Raw genomic sequence first — 27302 nt, 5'->3', positions numbered from 1 at the left:
CTAGAACTGAGATGAGGAGGAATTTCTTCAGCCAGAGGATGGTTAATCTGTGGAACACATTGCTGTGGAAGCCAAGTCATTAAGTGTATTTAAGATTGAGAAAGCTCAGTTCTTGATTAGTTGAAGGATCAAGGGTTACGGGGAGAAAGTAGAAGAATGTGGTTGAGAAATATATCAGGAGAAAGTGAGGTCTGCAGATGCTGGAGATCAAAGTTGAAACTTTATTGCTGGAACAGCACAGCAGGTCAGGCAGCATCCAGGGAACAGGAGAACTGAGAAATATATCAGCCTTGATTGAATGGCAGAACAGACACAATGGGCTGAATGACCTAATTCTGCTCCTGTATCTTACTTCATTCCTGATGAAGGGCTTTTGCCCGAAACGTCAATTTTCCTGCTCCTCGGATGCTGCCTGACCTGCTGTGCTTTTCCACCACCACTCTAATCTAGACTCTGATTTCCAGCATCTGCAGCCCTCACTTTTGCCTAGAGGATTGAAGGTGCCATGCTTCAATGATACAAAGCAGTGGTGAGACCGCACCTGGAGTAGTGTGTGCAATTCAAGTCTCCTTGCGTAAGGAAGGATACAGTTGCCATAGAAGAACTACAGCAGAAGTTAGCCAGACCGACTCTTGGAATAATGGGATCATCCCAGAAGGACAAATTGAGGAAATTTGGCTTGTATTCTCTGGAAGAATGAAAGCTGATGACTGAGAAACCTACAATATTCGTAAAGGACTTGACAGTGCGTGAAGAAAGGATGCTTTCCCTGGCTGTGATGTCCAGGAACAAGGGACACAATCTCAGAATAAAAGATAAGTCATTGAGAACTGAAAGGAGAGGAACTTCTTCTCTCAGGATGGGTGAAGCTTTGGAATTCTCTCCTCCAGTGGACTGGGAAAGATCAGTCATTAATTGAGTTCCAAGACGACTTCAAGACATGGGTGGCAACATGACTCAGTGGTTAACGCTGCTGCCTCATAGCGTCAGGGACCCGGCTTCAATTCCCACCTCGGGCGACTGTCTGTGTGGAGGTTGCACATTCTTCCCGTGTCTGCATGGGTTTCGTCCGGTTTCCTCTCACAATCCGAAGATGTGCAGGTTAGGTGAATTGGCCATGTTAAATTGCCCATAGTATTAAGTACATTAGTCAGGGGTAAATGTAGGGGAATAGGTCTGGGTGGGTTGCTCTTTAGAGGGTTGATGTGGACTTGTGGGGCTGAAGGGCTTGTTTCCATACTGTAGGAAAACTAATCTAATCAATTCAAAGTTTGTGCGAAGATTTGTAGCTCGGGTGCTCGTTGCTGTGGTTCTGTTCGCCGAGCTGGAAGTTTTTGTTGCAAACATTTCGTCCCCTGGCTAGGCGACATCAGCAGTGCTTGGGAGCCTCCTGCGAAGCGCTTCTTTGATGTTTCCTCCGGTGTTTATAGTGGACTGTCCCTGCCGCTTCTGGTTGTCAGTTTCAGCTGTCCGCTGTAGTGGTTGGTATATTGGGTCCAGGTCGATGTGTTTGTTGATGGAGTTTGTGGATGAATGCCATGCCTCTAGGAATTCCCTGGCTGTTCTCTGTCTGGCTTGCCAGACAGGAAGACAGCTAACAATCCGCATACATGAGCATCACCTAGCCACAAAACAACACGACCAGCTATCCTTAGTAGCCACACACGCAGACAACAAGCAACATGAATTCGACTGGGACAACACTACTATCATAGGGCAAGCCAGATAGAGAACAGCCAGGGAATTCCTAGAGGCATGGCATTCATCCACAAACTCCATCAACAAACACATCGACCTGGACCCAATATACCAACCACTACAGCGGACAGCTGAAACTGACAACCGGAAGCGGCAGGGACAGACCACTATAAACACCGGAGGAAACATCAAAGAAGCGCTTCGCAGGAGGCTCCCAAGCACTGATGATGTCGCCTAGCCAGGGGACGAAACGTTTGCAACAAAAACTTCCAGCTCGGCGAACAGAACCACAGTAATCTAATCAATGGCGACAGTGGGCAAATATTCGGGAAAAGTCACTGATCAGCCATGATCTAGAATGGCAGAGTGGTCTCGTGGAGTTAAATGGCCTACATCTGCTCCTATGTTTGTATACAATACAACAGAAAATTGAGAAGAAGCAAGCATGCCATCCTATGCAACCAGCAGATGCAGAACATTCACCTGAGTTAACCAGTACATCCACCTATGAGTTAACTGAGTTAAACGTTTGGAGATTCAAATCTCAAGGAAGACATTAAACAAAAATTGAGGCTGGCATTCCTACGCCATTCTGGGAGATCACTGAACTGTCAGAAATGCTACCTTTTGGATGAAATGGCAAATGAAGATTCCTACTATTACTGCGTTCTGATGGACAATCAGACCATTCTCAAAAAGTTAACTCAGTTGCTCGCTCCACAGATGCTGCCAGATCTGCTGAATTTCTCCACCACTTTCTAATTTTGTTTCATGACCCTACCAATCCTGATTGCTACTATTATGTTGTTTTAAACAGGACCACAGGTGTTATCCCAGTTGTCCTAGATTTACCCTTCAATCATAGCATTAAACATAGATTATCTTCTTTGTTATCTCTTTGCTGTTTGTGAGGACTCGCTGTGCAGGAATTACATGCTTTCTTAAAAAAAACGTTAGACCAGTGGCAATACTTTGGAAGTATTTAATTGGCTGTGAATGTTTTAGCATATTGAGAAAGTTGCCATATAAATACAAATGTTTAGAGTCATAGAGATGTACAGCAAGGAAATAGACGCTTTGGTCTAACTCGTCCATGCCAGCCAGATATCCTAACCTAATCTCGTCCCATTTACCAGCATTTGGCCCCCCATATCCCTCCAAACCCTTCCTATTCATCTATCGATCCATCTGCCTTTTAAATGCTGTAATTGGACCAGCTTCCACCACTTCATCTGGCAGCTCATTCCACACATGCACTACCCTCTGTATGCAAAAGTTGCCCCTTAGGTCCCTTTTAAATCTTTCCTCTCTCACCTTAAGCCTATCCCCTCTGGTTTTGGATTCCCCTATCCTGGATGAAAGACCTTGGCTATTCACACTATTCATGTCCCTCATGATTTTATAAACTTCTATAACATCCATTTCTTCCTTCTCCCTGAATTTTACTTGGAAAACCCACCTAATCTTCTAACCATTCCTTTAAAATCCACACTGAAGATGACTTCACTTGCTTCAGTCTTCCATTCATCATACAATGGATAAGCTGTCATAATCCAAATGTGACCCCAATTAATTACAACTTTCTCATAAGAATCATAGACAGATACATTCCAGGAGGGGAATATATTCTTGACACAACATCCTGAAGCTATACCTGTGGTCATCTCAAATGATGTGAGTTTGTGGTACTGAGAGTTTAGGGTGATTAAGGTAATTCACTGAAACCAGTCTTCCTTTATCTGTAACATAACTAGGACTCATCTAATTGTCAGTGGTAAAGGATAGACCACTGGTTATTCTAAACAGAAGACGCTTTGGTCTAACTTAGCTGACAAGGTGGTTAATGGCACAATAGGAATAATTACCATTTACATTAATAGTTGTGCATTAATCCTAAAGATAAAAAGGAAGAATTGCAGAAGCTGGAAATTTGAAACAAAATCAGAATGGTGAAACTCATTCTTTTTACAATTTTCATGTGAAGTGGGACATCTCTGGTTGGGCCAGCATTTATTGCCCATCCCTAGTTGCCCTTGAGAAGGCGGTGGGTTAGCTACCTTCTTGAACTGTTGCAATCTATGCACTGCTGCCAGGGAAGGGATTCCTGGTTTTTGAGCCAGCAACAGTGGAGGAACAATGATATATTTCCAAGTCAGGATGGTGAGTGGCTTGGAGGGGAACTTGCAGCTGCTGGTGTTCCAATGATGAAGGGTTCCTGGACTCAAAACATGAACTCTGTTTTTTTTCTTTTATACTTTGTTATCTCTACAGATGTTGCCAGATCTACTGAGTTTCTCCAGAGTTTTCTGTTTTTGTTTCAAAATTTCTGAAGATGCTATGTGGCTGTACAGAATATACTCGCATTTTTCAGATACTCATACAGATCTCAACTGCCTCCACCTAAAGAGTGTGCAACACCATCAGGTTGGACGGAGTTTAATGCACCATCAACATTAACCCCTTCTGGACCATTCCCTTACACAGCAAAGTAAAACAAAGAACTGTGGATGCTGAAGATCTGAAACGGAAACAGAAATTGCTGGAGGAACTCAGCAGGTCTAACAACAGCTGTGGAGAGAAATCAGAGTTAACCTTTCAGGTCCAGTGATCCTTCTGGAAAACTGGAAACAAAGTCTCTGTGGAGACAAAGCAGAGTTAACGTTTCAAGTCAAGTACCCCTTATACAACAATATCAACTGTGGACTGTATTAGATTTATTGAGAATTTTAATAAAGGAGCAGCTCCAATAGCTGGATATAATTGTTCATTCACTGGTGGAATTTCAACATTTTTTGAGTCAGAATCATCCCCTTACAGAGAGAAAAAAAAATTAATCCCATTTTACAGAGTCCAACTGGGTTAGACAAAGGAGAGTCATTGGTTGTGAACTATTCCAATAAGGCCTTTGACAAGTGACGCAGGAAAGGCCACAAAATAGGAGCCCATGGCATTATGGGCAATGTGCTGGCATGGATACAGGATCAGCTGACTGGCAGAAGGCAGAGAGTAGGGATAATGGGGTCTTTTTCAGGGTGGTAACTGGTGACTAGTGGAGTTCCACAGGGGTGTGTGTTGAGACTTCAACTGTTCACATAATACATCAACAATTTGGAAGAAGGAGCTGAGGGCATTATTGTTAAGCTTGTAGTTGACACAAAGATAGGTAGAGGGACAGGTACAGTTGAAGGATCAGGGAGACTGCAGAATGACTCCCTGCAGTCTAGGAGAGTGGCGAAAGAAGCGGCAGATGGAATGCAATGTGGGAAAGTGTGAGGTTATTTATTTTGAAAGGAAGAATAGAGTAGTTTCTAAACAGGGAAAGGCTTCAGAAAACTGAAGCACAAAGAGACAGTTTGGGATTCTCTTAAGGCTAACATGAAGGTTCAGTTGACAGTGAGGAAGTCAAATGCAATGTTAACACTCAGTTTAAGACAGCTGGAAAACAACCTCAAATATGTACTGCTGAGACTGGATAAGGCACTGATTAGACTGTATTTGGAATATTGTAAGCAGTTTTGGGCCCCATATCGAAGGAAGGATGTGCTGGTCTTGGAGGGGTCCAGAGGAGGTTTGCAAGAATGATCCCAGGGATGAAGAGCTTGTCATATGAGGAGTGGCTGAGGACTCTAGGTCTGCACTTGATAGAGTTTAGAAGGATGAGCTGAGATCTGACTGAAAGTTACTGAATACTGAGAGTCATCGTTAAAATGGATATGGAGAAGATGTTTCTGTTAATAGGGCACAGACTCCAAGTGAAGAAAAGACTTTGGAAGTAAGATGAGGAGTAACCATTTTAGCCAGATGGTCATGAATCTATGGAAGTCGTTGCTGCAGAGGGAGTACAACATGCGTTTGGAAGAATGATACCCAAAGTTCAGGGATAAAGTTTTAAGGAGAGATCATATCAACTAGGCCTGTGTTCTCTATAATTGAGAAGGCTAAGGGTGATCTGATCGAAGTCTTCAATAGATTATCAGGAAAAGATGGGGTAGATAAACCAATGTTTCCACTGGTTGGGTGTTCCAGAACTAGAGGACATAGTCTATATTCGATGCTACAGAAATCCAATTGATGAAAGCTTTTCTCATTCCCTGACAATTGCAGAGGTCCTGATTTAAGTCAAATGTTTGAATTTGGAATCCAGACATAAGTTAACCATGTTTTTGCTCTTAAATAAATCAGGTGGTTATCATGCAGAGCAGACTCATATCACCTTAAGGCTTTTCCTCATTACTGACTTTCATTTTTTCTGAAGTGTTTTCCTCTATTTTTTGTGGTGTGTATAATCTAATCATTGTAACAATGCGACATGCTCTATTTCACCCAGAGATTCAAAATGTCCCAGTAAAGTCCCATTTTTACCAATTTTCTTGTTCCTTTTGGAACCTGAGAGAACCTGGAAGTGAATTCTAGTGGAATCTCTAATGTGAACACAGCAAGTAGTCATTTCTATCACTACAGAAGCTGGTGATTGGAAAATCATGCATAAGTTGGATCCATGAATGCAAATGAGAACTCTGGATTTTTGAAGCCAAACATGAAGTAGAAAGATACAAAGATAGAAAGCACTGGAGAAACTCAGCAGGTCTGGCAGCATCTAACAAGAGAATTAGAGGTATGTTTTGAGTCCAGTGAACCTTTAGCAAAGCAGTGTTCTGGTCACTAGACTTGAACCATTACCTTTGTGTTTCTTTGTATGGATGCTGCCAGACCTGCTAAATATCACCAGCACTTTCTCTTTTAGTTTCAGATTTCCAGAAACCACATATCTTTGTTTATATTTGCACAAATTGGATAGATTTCATTAATAAGCTAACAGTTTGGCAGATGGTTGTTTGCAACAATGGGAACTGATTAGCTCAGTTGGATATGGTTAGCGTCGTAAGGATAGCCCCAGTGATATTGGTCTAATTCTTATTGCGGCTGTAGTAAATGTGGGACTTGTCTCCTTTCCTTGCTCTGACAATAGAAGTCAATGGCAACTCCCCACATGAAAAACACTGAGAAATTGGCTCAGGATGAAGGATCATCAGGCAAGGAACCAAATATCAACCACTTGATTACGTACAAGTTAATATGATGTAAATACAAGTGAAACAGGTGATTTGGGAGGCCTGTGTTTGCTAATATTCCTTCCCCACTGGAATTATTTGTTGCCTCATTTCTGAATGTCTTGACATGATAGAGACTGATTGCTACGATTCCTCCAACACTCCATGATTGCATCGCCTAACAGTGATGGTCAGTTTGAGATGGGCTTGAGTTTTCTTCTGTTGTCAGCCAGTTCCAGTCTGCTAAGTTGAAGATTTCATTTAATTGCAAGTTCTAGGTTCCTGCGGTGCCTGAGGTGCAGTGGTAGTGTCCCCAGCTTTCAGTCCCAATCTGTTCCAGAGGTATGTGATAACCAGCTCTGAATCTAATGGAGAGATATCTAAAATTTACCTTCGATACTAGGGTGAGCTTGATGGATTCAAAAATACCTGAACACATTCTTAACTCCTTAGCTGTTCCAATGCACTTTTGTCTGGTCTCTCACATTCAGCCTTCTGTAAGCTCCACATCAGCCAACCCTCTGTTGCTGTGGAATTCTTTGCGTCCAAGGGTTGTTGAGATCGGGTCATTAACTGTGCTCAAGGCTGAGATAGACAGATTTTTAAACAGTAAGGGATTCAAGGATTACGGGGATAAGGCAGGAAAGTGAAACTGAGGATTGTTAAATGAGCCATGCTGTCCTTCAATGGTGGAATTCACTTAATGGGCTGAATGGTCTATTTCCACTCCTATATCTTGGTGTCATCTTTTGCGGTGCATTCCCTTGTATAGCTATCATACTTGTGCTCTCTAAACTGTATTGACTCCAAGCTTTTCAGAATGGAGACCGGTAACTATTGGTGTCCCACAGAAATCAGTCTTAGGTCCTCTGTTGTTTGTAGTATACAGAAACAAACTGGAGGATAATGTGGGTGGTCTGATTAGTAAGTTTGCAGATGACACAAAGATTGTCAGAGTTGCTGATAGAGCCAACTATTGTGAGAGGATATGACAGGATTGAGATAGATTGGCGACCTGGGCACAGAAATAGCAGATGGAGTTTAATCCAGACAAATGCGCCGAGATGCATTTTGGAGGATCAAATGTAGATGTGAATTATCCTGTAAATGGCAGAGCCCTTAGGAACATTAACATATAGATGGATCTGGGCGAGCAGGTCCACAGTTCCCTAAATGGGTAACACAGGTGATTAAGAAGGCATATGGCCTGCTTGCCTTCGTCGGCTGAGGCATGGAGTACAAGAGTTGGCAAATTATGTTGCAGCTATATAAAACCCTTGTTAGCCTGGTTTGGAGTACTGCGTGCAGTTTTGGCCACCACACCACCAGAAGGATGGGGAAGCTTTAGAGAGAGAGCGCAGAGAAGGTTCACCAGGATGTTGCCTGGTCTGCTTTGGCTAAGAGGGCTGGTTAAAAAGACGAGGAGAGTTTTCACTAGAAAGATGGCAGCTGAGTGGATACCTGATAGAGGTCTATAAAATTATGGGAGTGTAGGTTAAGGCTTTTTAAACAGGGTTGAAGTTTCAATTACAAAGGGCCCAAGTTTAAGGTAAGATGGGAAAAGTTTAAGGGAGATGTGTGAAGGAAGCAGAGAGAGGTAAGACCCTGGAACCCACTGCCAGAAGAGGAGGTGGAAGCAGGTACATTGGTGACATTTAAGAGGCATCTGGATAGTTACATGAATAAGGAGGAAATAGAGGGATATGGACAGATAAGGGCAGATTTGTTTTTTAATTTAGGTAGGACATGATGATTGGCACATGCTTGGAGGGCTGAAGGGCCTGTTCCTGTGCTGTACCTCTCTTTGTTCTTTGTTGTTTGTTCCATCCTGACTTGAAAATTCTTACCCTTGTTTTCAAATCCCTCCTTGGCCTCACCCTTTGAATCTTTATAATCCTCTACAGCCTACAGCACTCTGGGATATGGATGCTCATCTAATTCTGTAGCTTTTTAAATGTCTGTAATTTAGTTACTCCAAAGTTGAAGGCTATTCTGAGTCCTAGGCTCTAAGAATTGTCTCCTTAAATGTATCAATCTCTATATTCCTATTTTTTTTCTTTAAAATCTTTCTTTAAAGCCTAAAGATCTTAGGTTTGATTTGATTTATTATTGTTACACGTACCTGGGTACAGTAAAAGGTTTTGTTTTGCCCGCAATGCAAGCAGATCGTACCATACAAAGATCTTTTGGAATACTGTATTGTGTGCAATCCTGGTCTCCTTCCAATTGGAAGGATGTTGTGTATCTTGAAAGGGTTCAGAAAACATTTAAAAGGATGTTTCCAGGATTGGAGGATCTGAGCTATAGGGAGAGGCTGAATAGGCTGGGGCTGTTTTCTCTGGAGTGTCGGAGGCTGAGGGGTGAGGTTGGAAGAGGTTGGAAGAATTCACTACCAGGGTGGGCGTGGTCTTTAATGATGTTGCCTGCCTTTCTGAGGCAATGAGAAGAATAGATGGAGTCAATGGATGGAAGGCTGGCTTCCGTGATGGACTGAGCTCTTCAGATTATCTGCCCTTATATTTCCTCATGGGGATCTCTGTCTCCAGCTTTATAATGCTCCGTTGACACATTTTGCAAATTTTATTGTGTTAATGATGCTATACAAATATAAGTAGCTATTGTTCTTATTTACATTCCTAAAACTTTTACGTTCATTACAGTTCGACATCCCGTCAATCCAACAAAAGTGACTATATTTCACTTTGTCAAATACTTCGGGACGTCCATATGTTTGAAGAGCTCAACATAAATGTAAATTCTTCCACACGGAAAAAAAAACATTGAGAGAGAATTGTTCTTCAGATCATGGTTTTGTAATAACTATTTCAAAGCAATATTGGCAGAAACCTCTTTCTTTGAGATAGGTTGTAGTTCGCAGAAGTTAGAGACTCAGCAAGTGCAAATTGCAGTAATCTAAATCTGGTTTTTAGTATACCAAGAGTAAGTGAAAGAAAAATGACAAATTATCATGAACAAATCTGACTATTGCGTAATGCAGGGTTTCAGATGGTTGTTTCATGTAAAGGAAACGAGAGCATGTGTTTCTACATATCGCAGATATTGTATATGGGAAAGTTATGATGTTAAAGACAGCTCACTTTCTCAAGGACAATGAAGCACTGTAAATGCTAATCCAGCCACCAACTCCCACATCTTATGAGAGAATTTTAAAAAGTGTCTGTGGACTAGTAATCCAGAACTCTTGACTCTCGGGACATGGGTTCAAGCAGCAGATGGAGGAATATAAATTTGACTAATTAATAAATCTGGAATATAAAATTAATCTCAGTGATATTGACCATGAAAGTATCATCTGTTGTTGTAAAAACTAATCAGGTTCACCTAATATCCTTTCAGGAAGGAAATCGGACCTATGTGTGACTACAGAGTAATGTGTTGACTCTTAATCACACTGGGAAAGGTTAGCAAGCCACTCATGTATATTTAGAGATGGGGAACAAATGATGGAGCCTTATCAATCGCATTCCAAAGAAGATTAAAACAAACCACCTTTCACAACTTTAGAATGCTCCAATTAGCTAGATACAGCCAAGAAAATACTGAATAGAATACTAAATCAAGAGTGTTTAATTGCATGGAATACATAAAGCATATATTGTTTCAGACTTCAACTGCCTGATGTAAGAATATTTGATGTTGCCATTGGCTATCTACCTGTCCCAGCTCCCCTGTTGCAAATGTTTTCGGAAGCCCCAAATCCAACATCAATTATTAAGGAATAGATGGCAGAAAATTACACTATACAGTCTGAAACTTTTTTGCACTCATTGTCACCTGCCTCCTCATCTGTTTTCATTGCCTCTTAATTTACTAACAATATGGTTTGATAATAACAATGAGCAACTCTAATTGCTAGGAATTGATATTAATCACACTATAACTGCTAAGTTATTAGAGCTTGATCACAGAATTATGAAATCTTTAAATGGTTTTGGAGTTTAGATCAAAGCTGATGTAGACAGTGAGGTAGAGAAGGGTTACAAGAAAAAGGCAGGACAATGGAGTTGAGGATTATCAGAGCAGCCACGATCTCATTGACGGGCAGACCAGATTCGATGGGCTGAATGGCCTACTTCGGTTCCTGTCTCCTATGGTCTTATCTATTCAGTGTTCTATGCACAAGTTGGTTATGTTAGAATATGCTTCACGTGGAGAACTGGCAAGAAGGGACAAACTTCCTGCCCTAAATCAGGTAACATTTTAACAGCTCTACCACATCACCATATCATTCCTCTGTACAAAACAAAACCGGTAACATGATTAAGTTTCAAACTTGCACAGAAATTGTCTGCGCATTCATGGTCTATTTATAGTAATTGTACGTGGATTCAAGCTCTGCTCAAGCATCACATCAATTTAACAGAGTTTACTGCTTCCAGTATAGTGTTCAAAGGAGTGTAAGGTTTTCAACGTTATAGAGCAAGCCCACCTCTCCATTGTAAAAATTTGTTTTCAAGACTGCTGTGTGAAAAGAGTTGTAGAGTCATACATCTTGGAAACAGACCCTTTGGTCCAACTAGTTCATGCCGACCAAGTTTCTCAAACTAAACCAGTCCGATTTGCCTGTGTTTGGCCCATACACATCTGGACCTTTCCTACTGAAGTGTCTGCACTTCAGTAGGAAAGGTCTTTTAATTGTTGTAACTATACCTGCACCTTATCACTTTCGCTGGCCGTTCATTCCACATGAAAACTACCGTCTGTGTGAAAATGCTGCCCCTCAGGTCCTGATTAAATCTTTCTCTTCTCAGCTGCTGGCCAGTCAGCGATGTCTGTCTCTCACCGAATTTTGGCCCTCTGAACCCACGAGAGAGCGTTTGAGAATGATAATTGTCACCCTTAATGGCTGGCTATTTTGTACAAAATGTACATGGCAGAGGGAAACTTTGCTCAGATCTTTGGATTAAATACTTCTGCAGCATCTTAGTTGATGGAATCTTGCTGAAATGCATCTAAGTAGTCCCAATGCAATCCCTAATGAGAATAGTTGAATAGTTTAAATTTCCCTCCAAATTGGCACACAATGTCAATCTTGCTCTGATAGGTTACAGAATGGCAAATGAGGTAAAGGGAAATAGGTTGCTTGTGTATTCACCTGAGGCAGGGCGCCTAAGACATACTATTGTTGCAGGCTGGTAGAGGCTTTGCATTTAATTGAGCTCCATAGGACCTGAGAGCCCGTGATAATAGCCCCTGTTTTCAAAAGGATGAAAAGAAGGAAACATTGTGTCATTGAAAAGAATCCAAGAACTCCACCTACTAAACTTGCTTTCCATAATCCTACAGTATCCTTATAGCCTAAGGATAGCTGACCACGATTACTATCACAATGGAACAGGGTGAAGTGGTCACCTTCAAGAGCTACAGGAATTGAGTTGTGATATTGGCATTTTCCCGCACCACGTCCTAGCTATTCAGTCAACTGACTTAATTGTACCCCACATTACCATCGTATAGCAAAAATAATTAATTAGCTACAAGACATTTTAAAATTAAACAATTCCACTAAACAAATGAAAGTTCCTTATTCTTTTTGCCATGTTTTCACAGAAGCTGACCCTAACACATTCATCTGTATTAGGAAGATGCAAAAGACTCGCTTTCAACTGGGTCTGTAATAGGCATGTATAGTAGGTGACCCTAAGGTGCAGATAAATTGTGCACTACCAGATGGTAGTCAATTGATTCCATTATTGAGTGTGAAATGCATATGCATAGGAGATGTATGAGATGTACTGTACCAGATGGGGGTGAAGATGTTCCTTTTCCCTTGGGAGTACCATACATGGACAAGAGCTGAGACTGAGATACACATGAGCTTTTCAGTAACATACCAGAAATGATGGTGTACAAAGTTAAAAATCACACAACACCAGGTTATAGTCCAACAGGTTTAATTGGAAGCACACTAGCTTTCGGAGCATCGCTCCTTCATCAGGTGATTGTGGAGGGCTCGATCGTAACACAGAATTTATAGCAAAAATTTGCAGTGTGATGTAACTGAAATTATACATTGAAGAATTGATTGTCTGTTAAGCCTTTCATCTGTTAGAATACAGTGATAGTTTCACTTCTTTCATGTGTAAATCACAAAACCCTTTTTTTTTAAAAGTTGCATTCTCGGGTTAGCTGTTAACAATGGTGATAGCTAGACAATATATTGAAGGTGTTAGCCCCCTGTGTTCTCTGTCTATGACCTGATGTTTAGATTGATTCCAATCTAAAAAGAGAAATAACAGAGTTTTACATAAATTCCATGCAGTTTTTGAGCTCAGAGTTCTACATGAATGTATGCAGTTTTTGAGCAAAGTGCAATGTAACTCTGCAAGTACAAAAAAATTCACGACACAAAATATATGTGTGCATGTGGGTCTTTGTCTGTGTGTGTGTGTCTGTCTGGGGTGGGGGTTGTGAGTGTGAGAAAGTGTGTGTGTGTGTGTGTAGTGAGTGCAGAGTGTCTTAAGTCTGTGAGGGGGTGCATGTGTGGGAGTGTGTGTGTCTATAAGGGTGTGTGCGTGTCTGTGTATACCTGTGTCCGTGTGTATGTGAGAGTGTGTGTGTGTAGGAATATCTGTGTGTGTGTGCGTGTGTATGTATGTGTGTGTGTGTGTAGTGCAATGGTGATCACCTGTAATGTGACGTGAACCCAAGGTCCCGGTTGAGGCCCTCCCTATGGGTACTGAACTTAGCTATCAGCCTCTGCTCGACCACTTTCCTCTGCTGCCTGTCCCGAAGTCCACCTTGGAGGATGGTCACCCGAAGGTCCGAGGCTGAATGTCCTGGACCACTGAAGTGTTCCCCAACTGGGAGGGAACCCTCCTGTCTGTTGGTTGTTGTGCGGTGCCCATTCATCCGTTGTCGTAGCCTTTGCTCGGTTTCCCCAATGTACCATGCCTCCGGGCATCATTGCCTGCAACGTATAAGATAGACAATGTTGGCTGAGTCACATGAGTACCTGCCATGTACAAGGTGGGAGGTGTTCCCACGCGTAATAGCGGTATCCATGTCCACAATCTGACATGTTTTGCAGCGTCCACCGTGATAGGGTTGTATGGAGTTGTCCTGAGAGCCGGGCAGTTTGTTGCGAACAATGATCTGTTTGAGGTTTGGCGGTTGTTTAAAGGCAAGTAGTGGAGGTGTGGGGAAGGTCTTGGCGAGGTGCTCATCCTCATTGATAATGTGTTGCAGGTCACGAAGAACATGTCGTAATGTTTCAGCCCCTGGGAAGTACTGAACAACGAAGGGTACCCTGTCAGTTGCAGCACGTGTCTGGCGCCTGAGGAGGTCATTATGGTTCCTTGCTGTGGCACGTCGGAACTGGCGGTCGATGAGTTGAGCATCGTACCCCGTTCTTGTGAGGGCATCCTTGAGTACTTCCAGGTGTCTGTCACGTTCCTCCTCATCTGAGCAGATCCGGTGTATGCGCAGGGCTTGTCCATAGGGAATGGCTGTTTTAATATGTTTTGGGTGGAAGCTGGAGAAGTGTAGCATTGTGAGGTTGTCTGTGGGTTTGCGGTAGAATGTGGTGCTGAGGTGTCTGTCCTTGATGGATACGCACGTGTCCAAGAATGAGACAGACAGTCGAGAGTAGTCCATGGTGAGTTTGATGGTGGGATGAAACTTGTTGATGTCACTGTGTAGTTTTATCAGTGACTCCTCGCCATGGGTCCAGAGGAAGAAAATGTCATCAATGTGCCTGGTGTACAATGTCGGTTGGAGATCCTGCATAGAGAAGAAATCTTGTTTGAACCTGTGCATAAAAGTGTTGGCATATTGGGGTGCAAATTTGGTCCCCGTGGCTGTTCCGTGTGTCTGGACGAAGAATTGGTTGTCAAAGGTGAAGACGTTATGATCGAGGATAAAGCGGATGAGTTGTAGGATGGTGTTTGGAGACTGGCAGTTGTTGGTGTTGAGTACTGAGGCTGTTGCTGTGATGCCATCCTTGTGGGGGATGCTGGTGTAGAGTGCGGAAACGTCCATTGTGACGAGGAATGTTCCCGGTTTGACTGGTCCGTGGGTGCTGAGTTTCTGTAAGAAATCCGTAGTGTCGCGACAGAAGCTGGAGATCCCCTGTACAATAGGTTTCAAGATGCCTTCCACATAGCCAGAGAGATTCTCACATAGGGTCCCATTTCCCGACACGATGGGACGTCCCGATGTGTTGGCTTTGTGTACCTTTGGAAGGCAGTAGAACTCGCCTACACGAGAAGTACGTGGGATGAGAGTGCGTAGGGAGCTCTGAAGGACTGGATCCAAAGTTCTGATCAGTGTGTTTAATTCTCGGGTATGTTCTTTGGTTGGATCAGCTGGTAGTTGCATGTAGTGTTCCTGGTTGTTCAGTTGTCGGTACACTTCCTTGCTTCTATTGGTAGGAGAGTCGAGGATCCAAGGCCACAGTCTTAGAGTAAAGGGGGTGGCACAGTGGTTAGCACTGCCGTCTTACAGCACCAGAGACCCGGGTTCAATTCCCGACTCAGTTGACTGACTGTGTGGAGTTTGCACATTCTCCCCATGTCTGCGTGGGTTTCCTCCGGGTGCTCCGGTTTCCTCCCACAGTCCAAAGATGTGCAGGTCAGCTGAATTGGCCATGCTAAATTGCCCGTAGTGTTAGGTAAAGGGGTAAATGTAGGGGTATGAGTGGGTTGCGCTTCGGCGGGTCGGTGTGGACTGGTTGGGCCAAAGGGCCTGTTTCCACACTGTAAGTAATCTAATCTATCTAAACACTGAGCTCAAAAACTGCATGAATTTATGTAAAACTCTGTTATCTCACTTTTTAGATTGGAATCAATCTGAACATCAGGTCATAGACAGAGAACACTGGGGGCTAACACCTTCAACATATTGTCTAGCTATCACCATTGTTAACAGCTAACCCGAGAATGCAACTTTTAAAAAAAAAGGGTTTTGTGATTTACACATGAAAGAAGTGAAACTATCACTGTATTCTAACGGATGAAAGGCTTAACAGACAATCAATTCTTCAAAGTATAATTGCAGTTACATCACACTGCAAATTTTTGCTATAAATTCTGTGTTATGATCGAGCCCTCCACAATCACCTGATGAAGGAGCGTAGCTCCGAAAGCTAGTGTGCTTCCAATTAAACCTGTTGGACTATAACCTGGTGTTGTGTGATTTTTAACTTTGTACACCCCAGTCCAACACCAGCTCCTCCAAATCAGAAATGATGGTGGTTTCTTTCCTTTAAGTAATGCAGCTTTTATCCTCCAACTGGCCAACTTGATTTACATTTGTTGCCATCTGTTGGTAACACTATGGGGCCATCACCTTGACCTTCTGTTGTTAATTGAAAGAGATTGCCTTATGTCCAATTAACACCTTTGCTGTTTTCAGCAATTGTATACAAAAAATATTTATTTTTTATATATACATGTGTGGTGAGATGGTTATAGGAGCAGATTGGCTATGTTGCTGGGCTGGTAACCCAATAGGAGAAAGTGAAGACTGCAGATGCTGGAGATCAGACCTGAAAATGTGTTGCTGGAAAAGCGCAGCAGGTCAGGCAGCATCCAAGGATCAGGAGAATTGACATTTCGGACATGAGCCCTTCTTCAGGTCCTGAAGAAGGGCTCATGCCCGAAATGTCGATTCTCCTGCACCGTGATAACCCAATTCCCTTGACAGATGCGTTGCAATGTCATGAGGGCATCTGAGAAAGCTAAAATGTTTTCAACTGAGTAAAATCTGAAATCATTGCTAATGAAGACAGTGCATTGACATTAAAAAGCTATTTGTTCAGCTAATAATTTGTAAGGAAGGAAAAATGTTGTCTTTTACCCGGGCTGGCCAAGACGTGACTCCAGTTCCTTGTGTTTGAATATTAACCCTCCTCTGAAATGTTCCAGCAAGTCCCTCAGTGGATTCCAGAAGGCAGCTTGTCACCACTCTCGCAAGGCTAATTAGGGATGGATAATAAATGCTTGGCTTGTTAGAGATTCCCACGTCTTTTGACTGAATAACAAATTCAATATTTCAAATGGTGTCACAAATACCACACTGTGAATGTTTGTCTTATTATTTTGTTGCAGCAGTAGTATTTTTGGCTACCCCACTGGGTACATATTTCATAGACATCAGAATTATCTTTGCATACTTCTTTCAGGGAGGTCCTTATGGGTAATCTCTTTGACTCTGGGTTTAAGTTCAACTCAATCAGTATTTGATAGTCAATGCATTAACAGTGCAGCCAAACAGGCTGAACATCAACCAATTATACACAGGACAATGCCAAGCTGAAAGCACAGGAGAGACCACTATATGTCCACAATGCTGGAAGGAGTCTTGGAAACTATACTATCACTGTTCATAGCTCCAGTTAACAATAAGCAATAAAAGTGCATGTTACCACAATGGCTTGGACTCCCCAAATGAAGTTCCTAACTTGAGCTACCCTTCCTCAATACATATGGCTCTGGTCAATGGTCCAAAGCTATTGTTTGATTCAGTTTTATCAGCACTTATTGTTCAACCCTGATATAACATTTCTTCAGAACCTTTCTTCTTTAGAGGATTCTGAGGATGAGTCATATCAGGCTTGAAGCATTAACTCAGTTTCTAGCTCCACAGAAGCTGCCAGGCATCTTGAGTGTCTCCAGCATTCTTGGTGTTTGCTTCACATATTCAGCATTCCATTGTATTTTGCTTTTATTATTGTTCATCCCTGGTTGATATTGAAGAGGTTGTGAAGGACTGGCTTCCCAGCATGTCCTTATCCAGTTGGCTTAGCTTAAACAGCTTCCTAATTGTTGCCCAGCAACGATGAAGAAACAGCATTATACGGCTGTGTCAGGACGATGCATGTGACTTGGAGGTGTATGGCAGGTGGTGGTGATCCTGTGTACCTGATGTCTTTGTCCATCTATAGGTCATCTGTTCAGAAGGTGTTGTTTAGCAGAAGGCTTGGTGCATTGCTATACCTGTAGGCAATACTCACTGCGACCACAGTATGCCAGTGATGGAGGACATCAATGTTTCATGACTTATAAGCTACTCCTCTCTCAATCTTTCTGTCTCCTTTGGCGTTAATGTCTCTGTTGCACAATTTGTGCTGTACTGTTTTCATCTTGCAGCAATATAAAATAAATCCCACAACTCCCTCCTCCCTCTCTGTGTCTCTGTAAATTCAGAAATGTCTTGTTTCAAAGTGGTTCATTAGTCAGGCCACTATTTATCAGGGTAATAATATATCTTGTCTCAGTAGTTGACCACTCAGACAGTTGTAATGAGCAACCACATACAAAATTTTCCATCAAAATGGCTCCAGGCACTTTAAAGGTCTTTGAAGGACACATTGTGTTCCTTGTAAGAATAGCATCAGTTAAAATAATGCATGATCTGCCCTGCATTGCTTCCTGTGCTGCTGAGGTAATGATTGTAGCAATAGTGAAAGGCAATTTGCATGTTGCACTCTACTGTCTCAGGAGCAGTCACCATAGGTAGCATCTTCAAGAATGGATGATTTTTTACAAACTAGCATCAGTCACGGTTCAATAGAGTTTGCAGCCTGTCCTTCTGTGGTAATGTTGAGAAGCACAAGATATGGGAACCTGTAGAGTTTAATGTCAATGAGAAGCAAGAGGCTCCAGTGAGTATAGTTCAGCCTTCTTCACCATCATGTTCCTGAGCCACTATTGCAATGTCTTACAAAAGCAGTCTCTTTAAAGTATAATGTAGCTCTTTGCATAGAGGAGCCCATGTTCTGCAAGACCTCAAGTTCCCAGGAAGGATAAAATAGAGACAAGGATAAGCTCTGATGAAGAATCATCTAGACTTGAAACATTAGCTTGCTCTCTCTCCATGGATGCTGCCTGACCTGCCGTGATCTCCAGCACTTTTTGTTTTCAGTACAGATTCCAGCATCTGCAGTTATTTGCTCCTACAGTAGACAGAATGTCTATACCTTATCCATCTTTCACTGAAGGAACAAAGACTTGTATTTAAATATAACATCTTTCACAAACAGAGAGTTTTCTAAAGTACTTTAGTTCCCACCAGAAGCATTGAGCAACTTATAAAACAGCAAACTTCCAAAAACAGGAATAACTTAAATATGTTTCTGTGGCTGTTCACTGAGGGATAAGTATTATCCAGGAGACTGGGGAGGGTTTCATCATTGATATCGGAAGTGGTGGCTTTTGCACACACCTGAGGGAGCAGATTAAGCCTCAGTACTATATCACAACCAATGGATAACACCTCCAATGATGTAGCACACCATTGGTACTGCAGTGTAATATAGATTACGACTATGTATTCAAACCACTGGAATAGGCTTTGCACCCATCTCTTTCCAACTCACAGAGATGACAGTCCAGTGGTAACATTACTGGACTGGCAAGTCGAAGGTCCAGGTTAATATTCTGGAAGAATGGGTTTCAAATCATATCACAGTACCTGGTGGAATTTAATTTCAATGAATACATTTGGAAGTAAAAGTAAACTTTATTAATTATGATCATGGAATGATTGTTACAAAGACCCAGCTAGTTCACCAATACACTTTAGGGAAAACAGTCTGCCATCTGGACCTACACCAGACTGCAGATCCACAGTAATGTGATTGATTCTTAACTATCCACAGAAATGGCCTAACAAGCCAAACAATTCAAGGACAACTAAGGATGGCCAATAAATCCCAGCAATGTCTAGGTGTCATGGGAAATCTGAGAATTTCCATTGCTCTGCCCACTGATATCAAAAGTGTTGCTGGGACAAAACAGATGCCATCACTAGCCCAATTAATCTCGAGAAACTAATTGTAGGCACAGACAATATGAAAGAATAAACACAGAGAGCACTGGTAAAACTCAGTAGTCTGGCAACATCTTTGAAGAGAGAAACAGGTTAACATTTTGAGTCTGGTATGACTCTTCTTCAGATCTCAGGAGTCAAATGTTAAATCTGGGTTTTTTTCTCTCCATAGTTGCTGTCAGATCCACTGAGTTTCTCCAGCATTCTGTGTGTTTATTTTGGATTTACAGCATCTACTGTATTTTAACTTTAGTCCAACACAAAAGAATTAGCTAAAAGTGGCTTTAAGGTTAGAAGGGAAAGAATAAAAAGGAACCTGAGTGGCAATTGTTTTACACAGAGGGTGGTACGTGTGTGGAATGAGCTGCCAGTGGATGTGGTTGAGGTGGGTACATCAGCAACATTTAAAAGGCATTTGGACAAATACATGGATAGGAAAGGCTGAGAAGGGTATGGGCCAAGGTGCAGGGAAATGGAGTCAGCGTGGTTGGACATTTTGTTCGGTATGGACGAGTTTGGGCCAAAGTGCTACAGGACTCTATAACTCTTTGGCTGTTCATGACCACTCCATGGATGCCAATACATGTAGGGTTGCCAGCCAACGATGGCTGCATGTTTCAATCAGAAATAATTTATTTTTGATCTTATTAGTTTTAATTTGCCAGAAGGGATGAATAACTAAATCCAATCACATGGCTACCCGACCTCCATATGCAAGCATGTCTAGTATAAGCCACTTTACAAAGAAATCTGATTGCTTTCTCATCATGTTTTCCTTCACACATGATGAGATTACTGTATTATCCTAACTGCAGGGCTCTGAGTTCAAATAACACAAGACAAACCAGGAAACAGCCTGCACCTCATGTCAGTGTATTTCAGTTTTACAGCCTAAGCTTCTCAATTTTCACTTATCAGGGTGAATGCAAGAATGTCCAAATTTCAAACAGTTGATCACAAAGGTTTATGTGGAAGGATAATCAATGTTGCACACTGGCTCGTCTGCGGCAACACCTCAGCCAATAGAAGCAAACAAAGAAAAGAACAAAGAAAGTTTACAGCCCAGGAACAGGCCCTTTGGCCCTTCAAGCCTGTACCGATCCAAATCCACTATCTGAACCTATCGCCCAATTCCTAAGGATCTGTATCCCTCTGCTTCCCACCTACTCATGCACCTGTCCAGACGCACCTTAAATGGATCTACCATGCCTGCCTCTACTACCTCTGCTGGCAACGCGTTCCAGGCACCTACCACCCTCTGTGCAGAGTACTTTCAATAGGAGTTGACTTGTCAACCAATAATAGAAAATAGAATATAGAACATAGAACAGTACAGCACAGGAACAGACCTTTTGGCCTAGAATATTGTGCCGAACATGATACCAACCTAATCTAATCCCTTCTGCTTGCCCAGGATCCATACCCCTCCATTCCTTGCTTATTCATGTGCTTATCTAAAAGCTCCTCAAACATTTCTATCATATCTACCTCCACCACCACCTCTAGCAGCGCAATCCAAGCATCTACCACTCTCTGTGTAAAATACTTGCCCCTTACATCTTCTTTGAACTCTCCCCCTCTCACCTTAAATACAAGCCCCTTAGTATTAGACATTTCACCTCTGAGAAAAAGATTCTGACCGTCAACCCTAGTCAACCCTATCTATGCCTCTCATAATTTTATAAATTCCATCAGGTCTCCCTTCAGCCTCTGCTGCTCCAGAGGAAACAACCTAATTTTTTCTAGCCTCTTATAGCTTATGCCCTCTAATCCAGACAGCATTCTGTAAACCTCTTCTGCACCTTCTCCAAAGCCTTCCATATCCCTCCTGTAATGTGGCAATCAGAACTGAATGCAATACTCTAAGTGCAACCCAATCAATCAACACTATTTTCTCCAGTAGTATAACTACTTTGTGATTTTTGTTTCTGAAATTTGTCATTCTTGCATTTGCTCTGATGAGTGCTAAATGAGAACCTTGAGCAAAATGTTTCAAATTCTGTGGTTGCAAGTGACTGCCCACTTTACTTAATGGAATGACTGGAGAGGCTGGCTTTGTTCTCCACACGCCTAAGATAGCAGAAGTCAAACAAGATGTTCTCAGGGACCAATGGCTTCCAGTGACATGAAAATGCTTCAATCAGAAGACATGGATTTAAGATCATTGTCAAAACAACTAGAGCTGAGATGGTCAAACATTTTTCTGTTGTGGTCTATTCTGTACTACCTGGAAGGGTGGTGACTGCAGCTTCAATAAAAAGAGATTTGGTTAAATAATTGGAACAGGAAAACAAAGTCAAGGTATATGGGTGGGTTTTGTGGAGTGGGACAAATCAGGTTATTCTAAAGGGCAGCAGAAGAATGGTTGGACAAATGTTCTTTTCAGCTCGATGACACAGGATCGATTTATCAACATGATAGTGAGGAACATTACATTGACACAAGTGAAATTCTTTAATGGACTGATAAGATCCACGAATTGAATCTAAACTGTTAGAGATTCAATTTAACTATGTGTCAACATACATTGATTATATCTATGTAGAGGCAGAAATGACCATCACCAATTCCCTACTCTCCTTCTATACTCCTCCATAAACAAACTGTCTTGTCAATTTAGAAGCATGCAGTTCCATTCCTATTGTTCTGACCCCTCTCGTGATAAATAAATCTGTACCAGAGATTTGAATTCCTACTGGCTGACTTAAAGGAAACGTACAACGAGATTTCAAGTTTTAAGCCGTTTACTGTAACAAAGAAGCTAGAACAAACAAAAAAAACAGACTGAACATTCCTTAATGAGGACCTATTGTTCTAGACTACAGAAATCACTTATGTGATTATGTGACTTATCATCATTTTAAATCAACAGGACCACACACTATGCATATACCTTACAGGATGCTTTCTACTAAATTGTAGACTCTTCAAGAAACAATCTAAAGTAATTTCCAGATTCCAAATGATTAATTTCTCCACATTTTTCTGCGTCAGAACATAGAGCATTCTTCAAAAATCATTTCTCTCAGTTTGCTAAGGATTCTGAAACTGATACTAAACAGTAAGGCCCACTCTGAAAATTTTTCCTCCTGACCTCCTCCTGATCTCCTTCTGAAATCTTTAAATAGCTGTGGGTTGCTTCATTTCTAACAGTGGATAGGCTGTCCTGAGCATTAGCTGGCAGAGTCTTTTCCATTTGTAGATCACAGTGATGTTATTCTACTTGGCTTTCTCTCCCTCAGTGTTCCTGTTCAAAGTCTCTGAGACACAAAGTCTACTTTAACAAGCAAATCTGCTTATTATCTTTGGTGTCAGATGTAAACCTGGCAGTTGCATTTCAATAGCACACAACCTGAACCATTGAATTCCATCATAACAAAGCCACATAGGCTTATTGTTGAGCAGAACTCATAAAAAAAAACCTCTTCATTACCCTATTTAAATTTAAAAATCAAATTTAAAAGGCTAAGGTTTGAAGCCTGATAACATTCTCATACATTTTTGCATTTAAAGTACAATGGTCTTCTATCTACTGAGCCACTTCAGCAAAGAATCAGTTCAGTTTGTGATCTGTACTTTTAGAAGTAGCTGTAACCCAAACCAATTCATGACTACTTGGGATCTCATCCTGCAACATCTGGTGAGGTCTGTCCCAATTAGAAATTTAAAACATGGTTCTATGGAGCAAGAGTAGGTCATTCAGCTCTTTGAGTCTGCTATGCCCTTCCATGTCATCTGAGTTGATCATCTAACTCATTCCCCTCTTCCTGCTTTCTCCCCATACCCTTTGATTCCTGCAGTCCTCAGAACTAGAGCTACCTCCTTGAGTTTAGTGTTTTGGCCTCAAGACAATAAGAGTAAAGGTAAGGTTGTCATTATCCCAGAGGACCATTAGTCTGTTGATGGTTTAACCTGTGGGTCACCACACCTCAGGTGAGGGGGAGGTTGGGACCTTCACGGTGACCTTAGCCAGCAAAGGAATTGTGTCTGTGCTGTTGGTGTTACTCTTCATTCTTCCAAATATCCTGTGCCCCTCATCCAATGAACCCCACCCTTCAAAACCTTCAACCTTTCCTCACATTAGTCACCTGTGCCTCAGTTCACTGCATTATGATTGTGTTCTGGAACCTGCCCTTCCAGCAGCAGCCATGACCTCAGTCCTGCCATTGCTGAATTCAAGAGCTGCCAAACTCTGATAGCTGCTTTCAGATAGTGGGACTTACACTACAGGCTGGCATTTCCAGGGAGGCCCACTATTATCTGATTGGCTGGTGGTCAGTAGGGCCTTTGGTCCTGAGCTGACAGCTAAGAACCCCAGTAACTAACTGCCCGATACCAGAACCTGTGAATCAGCCGACTCTCATGTTCACTCAAGTATTCAGCCCGTCAAATGACATTTTCTGTCATTTCTATTAACTCAAGCTTTATGGGGCTACATGCTTGCAATCCACTCTCTTACAGCCATGAGTAACCTGGCAAAGTGAGCTATTGACTTTCAGGTTATGTCTGTATGAATCTAATGTTGGGAAGATTGATAGTCAAGAATGAGGGGCAGATTGCAATCTGGACTCCATTAAGCTTCGGGGATTCAAATAAATTGCATTCAATCTTTTTTTTCTTTTTGTCTTAGCTGTGCTTCAAGTGACTATTTCTCTGGGCAAAGTGGAACTCAGTGTGGGCGAGTCCAAGTTTTTCACCTGTACAGGTAAGCTCAAAGTAGATCCTTTTCTTTTGAATGATTTTGTTGCTGTTTTGGGACAATCCAGCACAAGCAGCCTTAAATTTTAAGATTGAAATATGGGTTCTCCTCCCTTTTTATGTAGCATTAATTGTGGACCTTAGCACATGTGTATATGAAGGGCTACTGCTTGATTAACTAAACAAAGGGTTCTTTATTGAACAATATTCAATGACAAATCTTGGAATACATTGATCAACACTGATCTAGCTACAGTATCAAATATTAACCAAAGCTTTATTCTTTTTTTTACTGTTATCTTGCTCTTGCATCACAGCTCTTGAGTCCATAAATGCATTGATACAACTATCAAAGATATTGGTGCATACATTAATAACCATCGAAAAGACTAAATAAGATAGAGGTTCTTTACAATACTGAGTGTAGCAGTGAATCCTGGATGTGATTTTCTCTTTGCCATATGAGATCTGCTCTGTGTAGACATGTCTTAAATTCCTGCATTTCTTTGCAACACAGCTCATATCAGCTGCTTGATCCCTTATGCACAGTTAATATGATTTGGAGATGCCGGTGTTGGACTAGGGTGTACAAAGTTAAAAATCACACAACACCAGGTTATAGTCCAACAGGTTTAATTGGAAGCACACTAGCTTTCGGAGCGACGCTCCTTCATCGGGTGATTGTGGAGGGCTCGATCGTAAAACAGAATTTAAAGCAAAAATTTGCAGTGTGATGTAAAGAAGTGAAACTATCACTGTATTCTAACAGATGAAAGGCTTAACAGACAATCAATTTTTCAATGTATAATTTCAGTTACATCACACTGCAAATTTTTGCTATAAATTCTGTGTTACGATCGAGCTCTCCACAATCACCCGATGAAGGAGCGTCGCTCCGAAAGCTAGTGTGCTTCCAATTAAACCTGTTGGACTATAACCTGGTGTTGTGTGATTTTTAATTTTGCACAATTAATAGTACAGGTCAGTAAAATATTTATTTGCTGACTACTAATGCAGGTATAGTGTTGTAGCTGAAAGTTGCATTCAGGATAAACGTGAAGCAGCTGCAAAAATGTGATTCTTCTGGCTGAAATCATGAGGCAGTCTCATAAGCCAAGTCATTTTCCATGCCACCATCTTCAGTATTTGGAATGAGATTAAAAACTCTTCTTCTGACCTTAGGAAGGTTATATTGGCCTTGAGGAGAGTACAATGTAAGTTTCCAAGAATGAAAGCTGGACTTCAGGGGTTACATTATGAGGAGAGATTACACAAATTACTCTGTTTGCTGTGGATTTCCAAAGGCTAAGAGTAATCTGATCAAAGTATTTTAAGATATTAACAGGAAAAGACAGGGCAGTAAAGATAAACTATTCCCACTGGTTGGGGATTCGAGAAGTAGGGGCCAAAGTCTATGAATTGGGATCTGACCATTCAGGAGAGATGTTAGGAAGCATTTCCACATGCAAAGGATGGTACATGTTTGGAACGCTCTTCCACAAACAGCAGTTGACACTAAACCAATTCATGATTTTAGATCTGAGATAGATATATTTTCATTCAGCAAAGGTATTAAGGGATTTGGGCCAAAGGTAGTTTGAAGTATGAAGTCAGACCACAGATCAACCATGATCTCACTGAATGGTACTACAAGTTTGAGGGGCTGAGTGGTCTCCTCCTGTTCCTATGTTCCTATCTCAATACCTGAAATTGATATGCTCCCTCACAGCATTCCAGACACAGTTACATCTTCCAGAATATTACAACAACGTCTAGGATAAGGATCAGTTCACTTCTCGGTTACCCTAATTTGTTTTTCATGGAGTCATAGAGATGTAAAGCACGAAAAGAGATCCTTCGGTCCAACCTGTCCTTACCAACCAGATATCCCAACCCAATCTAGTCCCACCTGCCAGGATCCGGCTCATATCCCTCCAAACCCTTCCTAGTCATATACCCATTTAGATGCCTTTTAAATGCTGTCATTGTACCAGTCTCCACCACTTCTTCTGGCAGCTCATTCCATACACGTACCACCCTCTGAGTGAACACATTGCCCCTTAGGTCCCTTTTATATCTTTCCCTTCTCGCCCTAAACCTATGCTGTCTAGTTCTGGACTCCCCCACCCCAGGGGGCAGCCTATTTATCCTATCCATGCCCTTCTGTAAAATCACCCCTCAGCCTCTGACACTCCAGGGAAAACAGCCCCAACTTATCCAAACTCTCCCTATAGCTCAAATCCTCCAACCTTGGCAACATCCCTGTAAATCTTTTCTGAACCCTTTCAAGTTTTACAACATCTTTCCGATAGGAAGGAGACCAGAATTGCATGCAATGTTCTAACGTGGCCTAACCAATGTTTTTTTTAACCTGTGTTACTTCGCCCCTTTCAGACTGTGCCACTAATTCTGTGCTCTCATGCCACCTTGCATAGTTCAAAGGTTATGTTTGATGACACTGCTTCCTGTGGAACAGCAAATTACCTCACTGTTTTTCGAGCACTTTGAGATATAAATGTGATGGCTGTGAAAAAGCACTATGTAAACGCAAGTCTTTCTTTTAATGTGTAACTTTGGCAGACATTGTGGACCCGTGTTGCTGGCATGACTTTGAAACAGGCTGCTCCCATGTTCATGAGAATGTGCGGCTACACCCAAACGTCACTCCATCGCATTATACACCTTCACATGCTTCTTCACACTGTGCATCTTCTGGGCCAAGCTCACAATCTGAAGACCTCCCACCTGTAACAATATTAAGCCACTAAAACATCTAGATTGTGTCTGTGATTTCCAGTCAATGTGGTTGATATGTCAGTATCTTCAGCCCTTAGTCTTTACCACATGTTGTGTACCTCTCAATGGAACTGGCGACCTGCAGTTTGCCCTCAGTATTTTGTTATAAGTGGCTATGCTGTGTTGAAGAGTGTTCTCATTTGTTTCAAAGCCTTTCTGAGCTAGTTTCAAATTTATCAGTAAGTTAGAAGGAAAAATAACTTATTTTTTTTCTGAGAGCTTGCTGATGATAAGGGATTTACTTAATTTTTACACCGTTCCTCAGTC

At 41.8% G+C, this 27302-nt stretch overlaps 1 protein-coding gene across 3 annotated transcripts in view; it reads left to right on the top strand.

The window, feature by feature from the left end:
• The window catches only part of ncam2a (neural cell adhesion molecule 2a), a 1585154-nt gene that overhangs the window by 1017551 nt on the left and 540301 nt on the right, over positions 1-27302 (top strand). For all 3 annotated transcript variants that reach the window (XM_043701406.2, XM_087992469.1, XM_087992470.1), the window contains one exon: positions 24172-24246. In XM_043701406.2, coding sequence (XP_043557341.2) covers positions 24172-24246 — 75 coding nt within the window. The remainder of the gene's footprint in view (positions 1-24171; positions 24247-27302) is intronic.

This window comes from Chiloscyllium plagiosum, unplaced genomic scaffold (genome assembly GCF_037043375.1).
Source record: "Chiloscyllium plagiosum isolate Xiang-an unplaced genomic scaffold, Cpla_swu_hap1 HiC_scaffold_12, whole genome shotgun sequence".
Classification (NCBI taxonomy): Eukaryota; Metazoa; Chordata; class Chondrichthyes; order Orectolobiformes; family Hemiscylliidae; genus Chiloscyllium; species Chiloscyllium plagiosum.
This window is presented reverse-complemented; position numbering and strand designations above follow the sequence as displayed.